Source organism: Jatropha curcas, chromosome 2, assembly GCF_041381405.1.
Source record: "Jatropha curcas cultivar XTBG-Jc1 chromosome 2, XTBG_Jcur_1.0, whole genome shotgun sequence".
NCBI lineage: Eukaryota > Viridiplantae > Streptophyta > Magnoliopsida > Malpighiales > Euphorbiaceae > Jatropha > Jatropha curcas.
In genome coordinates this window covers 33,218,430-33,236,618 of record NC_143152.1, presented here as the reverse complement: position 1 = coordinate 33,236,618, position 18,189 = coordinate 33,218,430, and the positions used below count along the sequence as shown (strand labels likewise).

At 29.6% G+C, this 18,189-nt stretch overlaps 3 protein-coding genes and 2 long non-coding RNA genes across 5 annotated transcripts; 2 read left to right on the top strand and 3 right to left on the bottom strand.

Moving 5' to 3' along the window:
- Nucleotides 1–1,766: 1,766 nt before the first annotated feature.
- LOC110010900 (uncharacterized) lies at nucleotides 1,767–2,585 on the bottom strand. The gene is made up of 2 exons (XR_002285959.3): nucleotides 2,361–2,585; nucleotides 1,767–2,214 (listed from the first exon to the last, which is right to left on the bottom strand). It is a non-coding gene; the product is annotated as an uncharacterized LOC110010900 (long non-coding RNA).
- A 6,392-nt stretch (nucleotides 2,586–8,977) lies between these two features.
- Nucleotides 8,978–10,222, top strand: LOC105647370 (hydrophobic protein LTI6B). Its single transcript, XM_012233426.4, has 3 exons — nucleotides 8,978–9,174; nucleotides 9,363–9,459; nucleotides 9,959–10,222. Exons 1-2 carry the CDS (start codon nucleotides 9,085–9,087, stop codon nucleotides 9,444–9,446), a joined length of 174 nt encoding a protein of 57 aa, XP_012088816.1. The 5' UTR covers nucleotides 8,978–9,084; the 3' UTR covers nucleotides 9,447–9,459; nucleotides 9,959–10,222.
- Nucleotides 10,223–10,788: 566 nt separating this feature from the next.
- LOC105647805 (anaphase-promoting complex subunit 11 RING-H2 finger protein) lies at nucleotides 10,789–12,647 on the bottom strand. Its single transcript, XM_037639193.2, has 2 exons — nucleotides 12,529–12,647; nucleotides 10,789–11,094 (listed from the first exon to the last, which is right to left on the bottom strand). Exons 1-2 carry the CDS (start codon nucleotides 12,584–12,586, stop codon nucleotides 10,979–10,981), a joined length of 174 nt encoding a protein of 57 aa, XP_037495121.2. The 5' UTR covers nucleotides 12,587–12,647; the 3' UTR covers nucleotides 10,789–10,978.
- A 6-nt stretch (nucleotides 12,648–12,653) lies between these two features.
- Nucleotides 12,654–13,601, bottom strand: LOC149498674 (uncharacterized). The gene is made up of 3 exons (XR_016319581.1): nucleotides 13,449–13,601; nucleotides 13,172–13,199; nucleotides 12,654–12,904 (listed from the first exon to the last, which is right to left on the bottom strand). It is a non-coding gene; the product is annotated as an uncharacterized LOC149498674 (long non-coding RNA).
- Nucleotides 13,602–16,521: 2,920 nt separating this feature from the next.
- On the top strand, nucleotides 16,522–17,531 carry LOC105647371 (agamous-like MADS-box protein AGL80). The gene has a single exon (XM_012233427.3). It carries the CDS (start codon nucleotides 16,557–16,559, stop codon nucleotides 17,334–17,336), a length of 780 nt encoding a protein of 259 aa, XP_012088817.1. The 5' UTR covers nucleotides 16,522–16,556; the 3' UTR covers nucleotides 17,337–17,531.
- Nucleotides 17,532–18,189: the final 658 nt, after the last annotated feature.

Genomic DNA, 18,189 nt, shown 5'->3' with positions numbered 1-18,189 from the left:
ATTCATGATTAGTTCTCAACTAACATAATCTACAAGCCAAGAGAGAGAGGAAAAAGAAAACTTAAGGGTCATAATTGACATTTTGGTCATGTGCAATTTTATCACAAGCCAAGAGATAGGAGACACCAAATCACCAACTTTATATACTTGGATAGGGAAAGATGGGAAAGGACCCACACTAGGACCATAAGGTGCATAAACAACCAAAAAAGTGGGAAATCTAGGGATTAGATTAAGATATAGAGAGAAAATAGTTAATTAGAGTAATTAATGCTAATTAGATTTGGAGCAATGGTAGATTATTACCATTAGTAAAGGCTTTTTGGGTCTTTTTCTACCTTTTTCTAGTGCTAGGTACTATTTGACTATTGACTTGATTTGATTCCTTGCTTATGCATAGTAAGAGGAACAAAAATTGCCATGGTGATTAACAGATTGCAATTAGAGTCCATACAAGGTGGGTTTGATAGTTACATTCATAAATTGAAAGAATAAATGAGTTTTAGAGTCTATTTGGTAAAATTAGTTGTTTTATTAGTAATTTATTGTCTTAGTAGTATTTAATTGTTTGAATAGTTAGTAGTTGTTTGAGTAACTTTTCATAAAACGTTAAGAGCTAAACATTATAAAGGTTAACTATTCATAAAACACTACTTTAATCTATAAAGGGTAATTTATATGCTATACTACAGGACATTATACAAAATAGCATTTATAGCCTGAATCTAATTATTTTTTGGTTATAGTATTTCTAAGTCAACTTAATGTTGTTTCTTTATATTTTTCTCATTAGTTGAAATAGAGATACACACAATACACATATTAAGAATAATATGCACTCTTTTTTTTGTGCAAAATATCGGTGTTCGGACTCCAACATCAGGGACTGTCTAATCCGGCTCGGGACTTATTCAAAATTAAGGCTTCCCGTCCTTTCCTGCAGATGCGTTTAGTGAAGATCGAATCTTAAAACTTTTTCTACATATGTACAATATGCGTTGTCAGCTGAGCCATATCTTGCTGGTGATATGCATTCTTACAAAATATTTTTCTACCCGATACCCTCAAAACATCCCAAATATTTTATATCCAAAAGACTTACTCTAAATCCCTAATATAAAACACATTCAAGTATTTTTGGTGTGTTTAAAAATCTAAACTTTGGCTTCTTTTTATAGCTAATCCACCGCCCTTACATGCTCTTTTCACTTATGTGGGGTTGAGCAAAACTAAATTATATATATATATTCAACAAAGGAGGCTATACTTTTAATTTATATTTACACGTTTTATACATTTAATTTATATTTACAAATGAACTTTACTGCAAGATGACACGAGAGGCTATGTTCATGGTTAAAGGCGTAAAAGACAAGATGAAATGGGTTTTGGACACGTGGATCATTATTGAACCAATAAGGGATTTGGTACTGTCGAAGTGGACCCATGTTTGTTTTGTCTATCTTTTTCTGTTTGGTGCATGAACTGTTAAAGGAGATATGATTTTAAGGAAAATTTTAAAGGAGTTAAAATTGACCTCACATAAATTCGGAACAGAAAAGAAAGAGGGGAATAGTATGGAATTCACGTGCAGGTATGATTCTCACGTGACCAGAGTTTGTAAATTAGTGTTTTGTCCATTCCCAACTCGTTGATACGTTTTTTCTTTTTCTCCTCAGCTCGAGTCCACCACACAACACTGGTCCCAATTAGTTCACTAATTGCTTTTCAAAAGGCATACAAATTCTCTTTATTAATAAAAATAATAAAAAAAAAGAATTTGTATTAGGTAATTTAAAGAATTTATTTGGTTATTATACATCAGATATGCATCCCAATTTATTAATTAGGATTCAATTAATAAATAATCCCAACACTCCTAATTTAAACCACCGTGTAAACAGAAGTAAACAGTTATTACAGTTGTTAACAATGATTAGCAAGTAAAGTTGAAAGAATATACCTAGACTAGACTGGGAGTATAGCTGTTGTCTGAAGTTGCATAAATTAGGGTAACCTGCGGCTCCATTTTCTTGTGCTTGGTTGTCCAAAACCTACGACTCACAACATTCAATTCAAGAATCAAAGAACAGCCTCACTCCTCAGCCGCCATTGCAGTTCTGACACTTTACACCCTATTGTTATTATTATTTAATTTCCTTATAAAACAGAAAAGAATACGACTGGACTGCAGTGCTGATAGTAAACTGAAACCTGTGCATAAAGCCATAAACAAACACCACTGTGAAGAAAATTAGTTTCCTTATAAAAATTAACAGTGTCTGTCTGTTGCAGAAGTCTGGGAAGATAATATAAATAAATTAGTAGACAGAGAGAGAGAGAGAGAGAGAGAGAGAGACCTTTAATTATCCTTTCTGCATTGTTAGAGCTTAGAGCTGAGTTTCTCTCTCCAACTCCTCCATTTTCTTGGCTTCGGAGCCTCACCATTTGGTCTCTGTTTCTCTGCAATTTGCACGTGACCCACTTCCCCCATCCAACATGCACTGTTAGTTATCTTTTCTTTTAACACAAATAAATAAATATATTTGTACTGTTAATTTCATGTTAAAATATTTGCATGCTCATCATATACACGGATAGAATATGCAGTTCTCCATGCAACCCGGCCTCCATTTACCCTTCCATTTATCCGTGATCATTGTACGGACATTCTATTCACATTATACTGTATTATCCATAATTAAAAGTAATCGGATGTAATCTGATTGGTCTTTTTATTTATGTGAAAGGTGATAGGTTTTGAGATTTAATTATCTTGACCATAAAAATTTTTACCAATTTAATGAGCTAAGAGGAGAATTACCTCATTTTTTATAGCCCGCTATGTTATTATGACCCGTTGAAACTCCCAATGAATAATAATAAAAAAAAAAGAATAACCAGTCATTTATTGATTAAATTGATATTGATTAATGTCACAAAGTTTTTTTTAAAAAAAATTATATTGGCTGATTTTTTAAAATTATATATATATAAAGACATAATCCTAAACTTAATTTATAATTATAATTAATGTTGAGAAATCTAGCCTGCAGATGATTGTGTGTGAATGCTGCAAAAAGAAATATATATTTGCTCTCTGCCCATAACGTTTGCGAAGAAAAGAACAATTAATTTATTAGAAGAAGTAATTAAATAATTAAGAAATTCAAATGGGTGATGAGAAAAAATGGCAGAGAAATATTATAAAATGAGTAAAATATATATATACTTTTCTTGAAAGCAAAAACAATGAGCGTGCGAAACATTATAGCACCTGTAAAATGACGATATTATATGCTTGAAGAAACAAAATTTAGAAGCCTAACATTAGATAGCCAAATAGCAAATACCTCCCCCACCCTGAAACTGCAAGATTGAAAGTTTAAATTTGGATTCACCGTTTTTAGAAGGATTTCATCTGAATATCACAAAGATAAAGCGTCAAGCCAAATTTAAAAAAACACTGAACAGCTAAATTGGAGTTTTGAGGGGTTTGTTAAATCCTATGGTAACTTGGCAGGTTTGCCCATACCTTTTCTACATAAGTGATTAATTTTGCCCGTCTCTGTCTGCAGTTCTGCACTACTTAACTAAAAGCCATATATATATATATATATATATATATATGTATGGCTTTTGTCTCCTTAGTCTCTTATTTACATTTATAGGAAAAACAAGAAAAAGATATATACCTAGTCAGAACAGAACAATTCATGATCAAATCTGAAATTTTCTTTTTAACAAAACTGAAACAGAAGCCCTGCAAATAAGCAGGAAGAAATTTCTGTACAAGGACTATCCCAAAACTGTATTACAACATCAAATCCATAAAAGTTGGTCCCTGCAAATATGGAAAACTCAAACCTAACAATCTAGCTAAGAACATATGATTCCTCTAAGAAGAGAACTGCTAATTTGAAGGCTCTCCCATATCATTAATCCAGTATACCATTAACTAATTATTTATTATAGATAAGCAGATGGTCCCAACCGACACGGTCCAGATAATATTTATGAGTTAGATAATGTATTTCTTGTTTCTCATAAATGTTGTCGCCTTAAATGAGGTCTCAGCTGCCACGGCACATCACAGTCAAAGCAACATTTATCCACTCGTAGAAACTAAGGATTACAATCAGATCAGCTTTTTTTTCCAATATGGTCCTTCCTACACTATTTCTCAGCTTTTAGTCTTAGTATCTTCTACAAGACGTGAGAAAGCCAACTATATCGTATCTGATCGACAGATATACTGGTCGTTAAAAGCGGAAGTTTTTGTTAAAAGTAATTATGTTTGATGAGTTATTAAATGTAAAATGATTTTAAAAAATTTTAAGTAATTATTTACAAACGGTAACCAAACCTCTAAATGCTGGTACTAATATCATTTACCCAACGGTACAATTAGTAGATGTAGTGTTTTAATTCAAAAACCAACAAAATAAAAACAAAAAACCTTATCTATGGAAAAAAATTCAGCAAGTTTTTTTTTTCTTTTTTCTTTTTTATAGTTTATTTTTTCTGAATATCAAAATACAATGTATCATATCCATGATTCAATACTATGGTCCCCAAACTAAAACTGTCCTGATTTAGAAAACAAACTAAAGACTGAAAATGATATAAGAAAGATTAAAAAAATATATATATATATATATATATATTTTTTTTTTTTGGTGAAAGAAGATAATATCCATTTTGGATAAGATAAGGTGAAGAGCCTACCTGTGAAGCATCTGATATGTATTATTGGACCGGACCAGTCCAGTCCAATCCAAGTTGAATTTTAGAAATGGGCTAAGCCCAATAGGGAAACATACAATTAACGCGACTGTCCAGTAAGGAAATTTCCAAGAAGCTGACCGAACCAAAGGGTCATTATTAGGTTAAAAGTCTTTGTCGCAAAAATCAAAACAAGGAGATGAAGGGCCAAGATCATCAAACAAGCTTTCATCCAATGGTGAATATCTAAAAGTAATTAGGGTTTGATAGCTGACAGCACGATATAAATGAAGCCAATCTCTGAAACTTTCATTTACAGCCCAACCGAGTCATTAGAGGAAACGGAGTCATATTGTGAGGTCGCCATTAGAGGAAACGGAGAGGGAGTTCAGGATTTTCGGAAGGTTCTGGGATGGGTGAGCGGGGAAGATAAATTAATTATGTAAAATTTAATTATTTTTTAATTGTTGTTGTTATTATCTTCCCTACTCCACCCATGCCATAGGTTTCCGACTATTCGTCCCTCTCCTTAAACCTCTGTTTCTTGATCATCTCCGTCGTCAGCTGTTTTCTTCCGATCCGGTTTGTATTTCTTGATCTTTGATTGTCTGGTACTGGCTTATTTTTGTTTTAGTTGATTTGAATCTGAAATTTACAGGTCAATTTCGTTGGTTTGTTTATAACCGGATGATCTTACTTAACTAGCACCACAATAAGCGACCCGAATGTTAGTCTTCACGTTGTCGTTCGACGCCCACAAAAAAAAAAAAAAAAAAAAAAAAAAAAAAAAAAATTCAAAAATTCAAAAATTAGGGAATATAAAAGCAAATATTAATGAAAATTTATTATTATATATGAATTTAAAAATTATATTTTAACTGTTTAAAATATATTCCTCAAAGAAGAAAAGGAACTCTTTATAAATTTTTTTTTTTACCTATTGTTTTTTTAGCAATTGAGTTTGAATGTGATAAATTAACTTAATATTTGGATTAATCTATCGTTGCAAACTGATCGTCACGCATGACGTTTGCGATGGGCTTCGGACGAAAAGTTCTATTATTTGAACTAATATTAATCATATTCTTAAATAATTATTTAACTTATAAAAATAAAAATAAAGAACATTATTAGTAAAATTGATATTAACATTAAATTAATTTGTAAATTAAAATAAAAAATAGAAAATAACACACAATTTTCCCTATCAACTTAGCATAATAAAATTTATTTGTTTTGTATTATTAAATAATATTTGAATTTTTATTAGTAAATCAATTTTTATTATTTGAAATCATATTAATGATATCATTAATTATTTAGTTAGTTGTTGAAAAAACTGGATTACATTTATATTATTAAATTAAAACTGAAAAATTTTATTAGTTAAAATAATATTTATTATTTTCATAATATTTATCACAGTTCTTTAACAAAATCATTATATTTTTCAAAGTTATAATAAATTAATGAAGTAAGTTTATCATATTACGTTTAATTTAATATTAATTTTTAAATTAAAATAATAATTATTAGTCGTATAAAGGAAAAATGTGAAAAAAATTACTATTTAATAACATAAATATAATAAAATATTTTAAAATAAACTATTTTTTAAAATAAGGATCATCATATTTAATATTATGAAAAAAATTGAAATATCTAATAATATTATTATTACTAACGTGAACTCAGCAACTTAAAACTTAATATTTTTCATATTATTAATTAATATAAATAATTTTATTAATTATTAAAAAATAATTGAAAGTTTTTATTATTTGAAGCAGATTTAACAAGGGATGAAGTTAAAAATACTCCATAGACCTATACCCAGACAAATTGAAGACGCCTAAAACCGTTGTTGTAGCGTCGGTCGCCGCTCCATGAGGGGTCATTTAATTTGCCACTAATCACAATAATGGTCCTTTATGAAATGGATAAGCAAATACTCGTTTTTGGTGACTCACTCTATTCTATTAAATTTGTCAGTTTTTTTTATTTTTTTAAAAATAATTTTTGACTTTTTTTACTATTCGGATTAGTTGTCACCTTAAAAATTAAAATTGCATTAATTAATTATGCATCAAAGCGAGGTCTAATATAATTATATTCAAAGAGGACTAAAAGTTATGTTTGCCTTGAGTCCCTTAATCATACATATAGTATAATTTATGATAACCTGAATGGATGCCGAGTAAAGAGCACTTACTCCGTAATCGTCATACTTTAAGTTATGAATTCAATCTTCCACAATAGAAATTCCAGACCAATCTCTTTGTTTCCGAAGGGTTGCAAGTATCAATAATTTATGACATCTAATAACTTATTTAGTGGTACAACTATGTCTACATATAATAATGATGGGTATGGCCAAACATACCTAGTTTTAAGCCAATTGATAACATGCCCACGTTCCTTGCCTTTCTATTTCACCTAAATTGTCGATTAAAAATGTCTAAGAATTAAATTTAATGGTGAAAGGCCGTAGAGGAACATACCAAGGGGCCTTGAAAAATTAAATATATATTTTATTTATTATTCATCTTTTATCTATGTGATTTAATTAAATCGACTATGTCATTTTATTTCTAAAATTTATATCTACTCATATCAAATTGAAAAAATATCTAACAGCGATTTTTTAAATATTATAAATAATTCAATTCAATTTTAGTTGCAATTCAAATGCAAATTAAATTCGTTTTAGCCAAAATTGAATAGTATTTCTTTTCTTTTTATTAAAAACCTTTTGATCAAAAACACTTTAGAGATTGGATTGGACAAAAGAAATTCCACCAGCTAATCAAATGTTCTAATTTAGCTGGCACACGTGGCATAACATGTCACACGTGGGACTGTAGAGGACGGTTACGTTTAACATCTTTGATACGCTTTTGGACCGTTAAGAGATTCTTCTCGAGCACGGTTTACTTCACATGGATACCGTGTGCCCATACACTTGACAACCTACGAACCGTAGATTTACTTGACAATCCAGTCAGAATGAGCAATCGAGTCAATTTTCCAACAACTACGGATTTACTTGGATCGAAGAAAAATATAACATAGAGTTCTAATAGTTTGACCAATTTGATAAGTTTAGAGGAAAATTTTATTATAGAATTCATAATATTATTTTGAATATATATCTATTTTAATAATTTTTCCCTTTACAAATTATAAAAAAATATATAATATTTTAATATTTTTAGAAACTGATATAAAATATTATGAATTATAAAAAAAAAAGAAAAAAATTATTACGTGCAATAATTTGAAATCATTAGGTGGTGGGATACAAGGCAATCAACACCCTGCCAATTTTGCTCGCTTAATTTTGAGATTTTTAAATATTTTTTTAGTGAAATTCTACTTTAACAGAAAAATAGTGTTTTAATTAAAATATTATACAACATCATCAAATATTTTCTATTAATATTTAAGTACTAGATATTCACTAAAATATATTTTTTCATTTAAATGATTAAGCGATATGAGATAATTATTCTAAGAAATATTAATATTTTAATTAATATTTGTAAAACATTCCAAAATTTTATTAGATATAAAAATATGTAAAATAATTATTTTATCATCAAAATCAATTAAATAACCAATTAATACTACGATTACTTATATATTTTATCAAAGAATATTTTCAAGTGAAAAATTCTAATATTAAAAAAAAAAAGGTAAACTTTCTTCTGGGTTTGTTAAAATTTTTATAAACTTAACAAAGTTTTAAAATTTTTAATTTTTTAAAAATAGATATACTAATTAATAATTTATTAAACAAAATTTTGTCACTTGCTAAATGTAAATATAATTTCACTATATAAAAAGAAGTTCAAGAAGTTGGGGGTATTTCTGAAAATGGGATGTTGGTCTAGTCTACTTTCAAATTTGAAAATTTGAAAACCAAGTGGAAAGAAGAAAAGAGAAGAAAGAAGAAGAACAAAAACACGTGGGAAGGAGCACGTGGCACGTTCATGCAAATTAACCACAACATAGCTGTACATAGGACACACATCACATGACGTTTCTTTCTTTCCATCGTAAGCAAAGGTTTTTTTTTCTTTTTTTTCCTTTCCTTTCCCTTCCCAATTCTCGTGCTAAGGAAACCAAGGAACACTGAAAGGAAAAAGAAAGCGCGTATATGTACGTGTTTACGTGTGAACACAAACAGCCAAATAACAGTCTTCCACGTGGACATTCGACTAGAAAGCCTATATATATACCGACTGAGGATAAGTTTCGTCTCACAGTCCAGCAGGCAAAAAAGCAGTTGCTCAACACAATCAAACACACCCAATTCTCTTTGAATCCAATTCAAGAAAGCAAGATAAAGAAAGAAAAATGCCAAGTGAAGGCACAGCTACTTGCATAGATATCCTCTTGGCTGTTATCTTGCCTCCTCTTGGCGTCTTCCTTAAGTTTGGTTGCAAGGTACGTAGTACTTCAGTTTCTTGAATTTCCGTTATGTATTTTTGCCTTTTGGTTTCCTCTGCTCATATTTTTCTTGGAGACTAGACAGCCCAAAAGCAAGAACAAGAAAAGGGTGTCTTTGGTTTTAATTCCTTGTTTGTGAATTATGTATAATTGTGTTGTAATAATATTGGAAAAAATTTTTGCAGGCGGAGTTTTGGATCTGTTTGCTTCTGACCATTTTGGGATATATTCCTGGGATTATCTATGCTGTCTATGCAATCACCAAGTGATCTTCCATCTACGGTAAGCTTCTGTCTCTCTCTTTTTTTATATAATTATTTACCAACTGAGAAATTCATAATTACTTATTTATCATACTCAAAAACTGACATGTGATTATTATTTTCTGCAAAAAAATTTGTTTGATCAATCGTAATCTATTATGTTTTATTTACTTTGTAATTAAGTATCTATGTTTTGAATGGTAATTTTATGACAATTATCTTTTTTGTTAACAAATCTTTTGCATCCAATTATACACATAAATGAATCAAATTATTGTTTCGTTTCTAAAAAAGTCTGTGGCATGTGCTTTCATGATTGAAAATGGAAATGAAAATGAAAATGAAAATGATGCATCACCAAGAATTGCTTTTATTACCTGATAGACAAGGAGGGTCCTCAATGATATGACCTGCACTTGTTTTTGTAGTCTAAGATAAGATTACGATGAATTATTATATTCTTAATAAGAAAGTTATGTTTTATTCCTAAACGTATTATATTTTTATTTTCTGGACAGGTGGAAAGCTACATAACCATTTGATTTGATGGAGGGGTCTGTTTTGGTGAAGTCAGATGTATCATTCTAATTGTGTGTGTGTGTTTACGTGTTTGTCTTCTATGAAGATTTCCATTTCATTTTTTAATTTTCTGTAGTTAAAAAAAAATTAGCCATTGAGTTGGGTTTGTGAGTAGAAACAATGGCTTGTCAATTATCATTTTAGTTTATCTTTGAACTTGAAATTTGTTTTAATTTTAAATGTGATTGTATAATTATTGTCTACCTATTTATCTTCTTGATTGTTCATTATTATTATGAAGCAAAAACAGCATATCCCCTGAGGATTCTGAATACATACATAGCTCGAATATTTTTTTTCCAGTTGCATAGAAAGTTAGCTTTGCATAAAAGCAGAACAAAACAACTGAGGAAGATGCTATGCATCCCTGTTTATAAACAACTTTATTCTCGTTAAAGCCAAATCCAATGGGTATATTTTTATCAACCAACTAAAATTGGCCTACGCTATTATTGATCTACTTTTTTCTTTTTATTTGTTGAAAGATATGATAAGCCGAAATAATATTGCAGTTACATATTGGAGATAGCTTTCTCTTGAGTTCATCGAACTAATGTAATAAAAAAAATTCGAATTCAAGACTTTTCACTCTTCAATTTCAATACCTGATTGATATTATTAATTTACTTTAATCAGTTGGCATAACAAAATTGCTTGCCCCTCGTAACTAATGTTTGAAAGCAAAACTGGCTGGTCCTAGTTTTGTCCTGCACATGGTTGTTCTTGTAGCACCATGTGATAGTATTTCAAATAGCCTGAAAATGACAGGTGATAAAAAGATAATGTTTTTTCTAATTAACAAGCTGTCTACATCCAGAAAGGATAAGGATTCACATAGTATATTACAAAATTGTTAGAAAGAACTCCTCCAGAAAATGCCATCATACAACAGAAAACACGTTTGGCAAAGAAAAAGAAAGGGGGAAAAGTGACATTTTTTAGAATCCAATTCGACTTCTTCATCCTTTAAACTGCCACTCTCTACGGCACATGGGACAATGTGCTTGAGAAGTCTGTGAATTCACCCATTTCAAGATGCAGTGAAGATGAAAGGCATGGTTGCATACACCCCAAACTACAAAAAAATGTCAAGAGGAAAATGATTAATGATCGTCATTAGTTCAAGTACCAATTTCACCTGATATTTCCTACTCAATATGTAACCACACCATCAGAATACAGAAAGCAAAGAGAAGTTTATCTCACCGACTAATTGAGAAGTAGACCACCTAACCCAAGAATTTGATTCTTGATCACAGAACTACACCACATTAAGTAAACAGAAAACCCAAAAATAGAAATTGATGTAACATTATCTTGCCCACAGAAGGGCCAAAAAACAGTGCATTCTGGTGATTTCATCTTCAAACATACAAAAATCTATGGATAATTGAGACAACAATCTTTCCCTACCCAACTTTCAACACATTCACACGCACATTTGACATTTGAGTAATTCATGTTTAAATTAGATGATTTAACAAACTGTAACTTGCTGCTGCTGGAACGATTGTATTATGAATAATTTTGGTAAAACACGAAATGTGTACAAGCACTTAACCAAAAATTGGTATAATCTCATAGCAGCTTCAAAGAAAAAAATTTTTTTTTTTTCAAATAAAAAAAAAAAAAAAAAAAAAAAAAAAAAAAAAAAAAAAAGAGAGAGTACACATATAAGCAACAAAACATTCAATTTCTGAAGGTGAGACTAAAATTAAGAAATATGTTTCAATAATTTTTTCTCGTCTATACTTAGGTCTTTCACACAAAGGAACAGAATAGGCTTCCCCGATGTTGATGCATTCTAAATATGACAAGGTCTCTACACCAGGTTAGTATGTCAACAATCTTATTTGTCACTTCTTCTCGAGTAATTGTCAAAAATTTCAAATCCAAGATCTGAAATCTCAATGAATTCCCTCCTCTTCATTACCTAATACCTAACAAAAATGTGTCCCACGTGTCTGTTCACAAAAGAAACAATGGCAGCCAACAGCTAACTACATAACTCATCAACTTAATCATGTGAACCTGCCAGTCACACCAATATCCATATTACCAGTAGCTGAATGGAAACACCATGTTGTAGGGCAATGATGGACAACATGCTTCAAAACCACTTAAGTGGTTCTTGTTTGATTCAAGTGCTTGAAGTCAAATAGAAGTATTTTAAGGGCGTAAAGATATCAATTTAAGCAGAATACTTAGTTAGACCTACAGACTCTTCAATATACCTAAAATTACTTTTCAAGTCCTGAGATATTGCTTGACACAAGCGAAGTACAAATAATAGTTCATGTATGAAAAGTTAAATAGAAAAAAAAAGGACATAAGATGGACTCAGACAGCATAGCAGTAGCACATTTCTAAATCATAGACAGATGCAGAAATAAAATTTAAGAAACTCCTCATAACAATTAAGAACATTCACGACAGGAGAAGTATTGTGCAAATGGGAAATAATAGGAAATGGTTAGGGAGGTGTCAAGTAAGTGAAGCAGCAACTTACTTAATGGACAATCATCTCCAGGGAGTTTACAATCAGGACAACAGCCATCAAAAGCCATCCTACAGATCCCACATGTTTCATCTTGAGCATCCCACGTCCACGAAGCGACAGCATGCCACCTATGATTCACCACCAAAATAAAGAAAATACATCCCCAAATTATTTCAATATCCATAGTGAGAGATAAGCAAGACAAAACAGATTGGAAGCTAGAGGGCAAAGTCTGAAATTCTTCAACATATGAGAAGCATCATCTAGCCCAAACTTAAAAAAGCATACAAGTCTAAGTTCACACATTAAACCCTGCACCAGATGTTTAATTCCCAATTCACAATTTATGAAACAAAACAGATAGACAAAAGATAAAGAAGATATACTCTAGTTAGAAGCCATGGCGAACAGTCGGAAAGAAGATTGGTCAAGAGAAAACTGTTTCCTTGGAAAGTTCGGAATGCTAAATTGCAAACACATGAACTGAAATTCATATCTAAACATTGAAATCAACATAAGAGATATTCTCTCACAGTAACTGTACCAGTCGCTAAACCCACATGAGGAATCCTAAAAGCTAATAAAAAACATAATTTTCAGTAATTAAGAAACCAAAACAACATATTAAAAACTAAAATTGCATGAAGGATACGTAAAAGCTTGACTTTCATTGTCTTCTCCTGCAGACCCAACAAATGATGTTTTAGATAATTAAAAAAAGAACGTACAATGTATAATCACAAATAAAGATTATGAATTTATAAACCAAACTTAAAATTACAAACAGCTAATGATTTCTCAATAATGAAATGGGAATAGATGCTTATGGGACGAAAGATAGAAATCCAGACCACGAAAATGAGTCACTTCATATAAACTGGCATGGGATATAATAAGAAAAGCAATGCCATGAAATCAAGAAATCTAACCTCCGATTTTTTGGCGAAGCAGCTGGTAGATGTGATTGTGATTCAGCGTAATTTCAGGGAAAAATTAGAACTCAAAAAGGGGTTTTTGCTTTTGAAATTTGGGGTTTATTGATACTCTCTCTTGCCAATTAAGAGGGATTGGGCCTCAAATGGGCCTTCTAAGTATGGATTGGATTGAATAGTGACACTCCTAAGTAGAAACAAAAAATAGAATCCAAAATCAAAATTGAGTTCTTGCTTTGTCATTATTTTTTATTTTCAATAGATCCATAATTCTTTTTTATCAATTACAAATTTTATTTTAATAACTCAATTTATATTATTTTAAAAAATCAATTTATTTCGATTTATTTTTTTACTCAATTAGGAATTTTATTTTAACTCATTTATGAATCTTAAACATAATTAGAAACTTTTTTAAAACTCAATTATTAATCCTATATTCCTTATAAATGTGAGAGTAGAGAAAAATAATTAGATGGATAAAACTATTCTTAGTATATTATTATTATTATTATTATAAAAAAATAAAAAAATATTTAAACTTAATTAGAAGTCTTAATATTTTTATAAAATAAAAAATATTTTAACATTTAATGCCTTGCATTATATTCTAGTTATTAGAATTCACAAATATTGTAAGTTAATGAATCTTTTACCATTTAAAAAAAATCATTATATTCTATTTTGTTTAGAGTCCACAAATATCGTAAGTTAGTGAATCTTTTACCATTTAAAAAAAAAAAAAAAAAGCCAGAAGGTCCATTTAATATAATTGATATGCTTTAAATAGTATGTGGTTGCTCACAATTTTTATTTCGTAAAAAAATAAATTACAAATATATAAAATGAGTAAAAAAATTATGTAACAATGATTTTTTTTTTTAAAAAAGAAAAATAGTTAAACTGAAAAATTGGCATGATTCATTTTTGTAATCAATGGCCACATATGAATATGCACCAATTGTTTCTAAAGATTAAAATAAAAAAGATACAAAAATATGATAATGTTTATACTTTTTATTCTTATAATATTCAATCATTTGATCTTTTAAATAAATAAATTATGATAGTTAAAAAAATAGTTAAGGAAAATTATGCTATTGGTATTTGAATTATTTAATTTTTACTATTTTAGTGTTTGATTGAGAAAAATTTACAATTGAGTATAAAAAATTTTATAAGAAGTTTAATAATAAACTATATATACAAAGGAAAAAAAAATACAATTTTATTTTGAAATATCCTATCAAATTGATACAGAGCACAATAAATTTGCCATCGGTCATTGTTCGCTTCACTTGGTGACTATTAATGGTCACCGTTTAAAGTCCAATGTGATTACCTTTAAATTGCAGAAATCGATGAGCACTGACATTTGCATCGAGATATGAATTTCATGCTTTCCGTCTAAGCGGCGCAAATCAGAGCAACAATAACTCCAATATATAGATAGCAATAACTCCAAACTTTGTCAAAATATACAAATATGAAGATTATTTTCTTAAAAAAAAACCATAAAGAAGAATAAGGGAACCATCAATGAGTTCTTAGTCACCAATGGCCGCCTGCAGAAGGAAAAAAGAAACTTTTGAGAAAGAAACAGTTTAGATTGAAATATCTAAATATTTTCTGATGCGGCTATCATTAATTATAATTATATAAATATTAAAATCGTTACCGAAATAATATTCACAAGAAGAGTGATATCGGCTTAAATTACTTATTTTATCATTATATTTATATATAAATTGAATTAAAATGTCAAAGTTTTTAATTTAATTTTATGAAAAATAATGCAAATTGATATTCTTCATTAATTACATATGATATTTATATATAATTAAACACTTTTATTATCTAATTTACTATGTTTATAAATAACTTATTTATATGTATAAATAAATTAAAAAAATGATAGAATAATACATTTGCGGCAACAAGCAGATTAGCTTGTTTTAAAATTTTTCTACAATTTAATCGACAATTTAATATTATGACTTACATAAAAATATTTAATGGGGATTGATTGATAAATGCTCATGTCTATGTCTCTTCTATGGATAAATTTTGGAAGGAAAAATAAAAAAGAAAAATCATAATATTTATAACTTATTATCAATTAAAAAGTAGTTTATTATGATGGGAAAGTGACTTTAATATGTGTTATGTTTCCAAAATCAAAATATTTTTTTGGGCCTTCATCTTGTCCTAAAAAAAAAAAAAAAAAATAATAATAATAATAATAACAGATCATGCTACCAAGTTATGTTTCATTTTCACTGACCCAAAAGGCAATAGGTTTGGATTTCTGTCCCCTTAAATAGAATTCAATTAGGGTTAGCCAAAAATAGAAAGACAAACAAAACTCTTCAATGTCTAATAAGCAACAGTGAAGCATTTTAATTATACAAAATATTATGGTAATTTCACTGTTGGATTTCATTCCCTAAATAAAAGATACTTTCTTAGACTGAATTCGTACCGCCAACCAATAAAAATAAAAATTAATATTATTTCAGATATATTCTCGTTTCAATAAAAAGATTATTTTTATTAATTTGATCTATGGGTGATCTCAAGGACCCGATCTAGATAAATAAATCCCTCTTTGAATAAGCTAATATCTATCACATATGTAACTTAAAATATCAACTAATTTATATAAATTCTTACCAGCTCATAATTTTTTTCTTGTTTTAAATAAAATTCACCTAATTTATATCGTCTAAATGATTAATTAGACAACCAAGCCCCCGATTTTATCATATCCTATATTAAATGGTAAGTTACAATTTGATTTGATTAGAGCACTCCCTAAGAACCACAAATTAGACCATATTGCCCCTTAATTCATTTTTTGTCTTGCTTAAACATTACCATATTAGAAATTTTATTAAATAATTAAAAGGAATTCCCAATATTTGATTATCATGTTAAAAAAAAATATTAATAATACCACCAACCAAGAATTAACAAATTTGAAATCCTATGCAATTAATGTGATTATCTCTTTAAACACTATAAAAAGAGCATAGACTCAAGGGGAAAGAACACCCAAAATTCCATATTGTTTACCTTTGTTAGCTTTCTTGGCAACCAAACACCATGACAAGAAAGAAAGTGAAGCTTGCATTCATAACTAATGACTCTGCAAGAAAAGCAACATATAAGAAAAGGAAGAAGGGTTTAATGAAGAAGGTGAGTGAGCTAAGCACTCTCTGTGGGATTGATGCTTGTGCAATCATTTATAGCCCTTATGATTCCCAGCCAGAAGTTTGGCCCTCTCCTTCAGGGGTCCAACAAGTTCTTTCTCAATTCAAGAACATGCCTGAGATGGAGCAGAGCAAGAAAATGGTGACTCAAGAAAGCTTTACAAGGCAAAGAATATCCAAAATCAGTGAGCAGCTCAAGAAACAAAGAAAAGATAACCGCGAATTGGAGATGACTCAAGTCATGTTTCAAGGATTAGCTGGAAAGCTTAACCTTAGCAACTTGAACATGATGGATTTGAATGATCTTGGATGGTTGATTGATCAGTACTTGAAGGAGATTTACAAGAAGTTTGAAACAGCTAATAAGAACCCTAATGGTATCATTTCCCAAGTGGCTGCTCCAACTGCACCACCACCACTACCACCACCACCACCATCTGCGTTGGCTGGATCTAGCGATGGCCAGGTTGAGAGGCTGCAGAATAATAATTTTGAGATGATGAACAGTAATGCAGATCCCATGCAAAGGCAGCCATGGATTATGGATTGGATGAACCCACAAGAACAGATGGGGTTTGGTGGGGAAGAGATGATGATGCCTTTTGGGGAGAACATGAATCAAACTTCTTGGTCTAATGCTTTTTTCAATGACGAGGGAGGAAGATTTGCATAAGGGTTTTACATTGTTAAATTTGGTGCATTTTGATTTCGTTTGTTGTCCAATGTTCCTTTAAAATATTTGTTGCGTCTAAATAACTAAACCTTGATGGCTACATCAAGATTGTGGTGTTCTTACATCATATCCACATTGTTGTTTGAAACCACATATTTAATATTATGTACTTTCAAGTTAATGTTTTAAAGTTTATTCTATGATTGTTGTTACATTGTGTGTATTTACATCTTAACTCATAGCACTTCAAGAACATTTTCATATTTAGAAGATTGCACATTAACGATTAATTAGGTTTATGTTTTTTATCAGAAGGTTTCAAAATTTTTTTTTGAAACTAATATATTAAGATTTCATTAACCTACTTTAAATCAGTACAAGTAACATAAGGCGGATAGAACTTTGCTGAAGAACACTAGATATGGAACGAACTATCGGAACGAGCTATCACAGCTAAAATTAATATTTTAAAGTTTATTCTATGATAGTGATTACATTGTGTGTATATCTTAACTCTTAACATTTCAAGAATAGTTTCATATTTAGAAGATTTAATCACTTAACGATAATTAGGTTTATATTTTTATCAAAAGGTTTTTAATTTTTTCATATTAGGGTTTCGTTAGTCTATTTTGAAATAATACAAAATATATAGAATTCTACTAAAGATCGCCAAATATAAAACAGATTATCGGAACGAGTTGTCATAGTCAAAATTAATATTTTAAAATTTATTTTGCAATAGTGGTTACATTATGTTTAGAACAGTTTCGTGTTTAGAAGATTTAAGCACCTTAACGATTAATTAGGTTTATATTTTTTATTAAAAAGTTTCAAATTTTATTGAAGATAA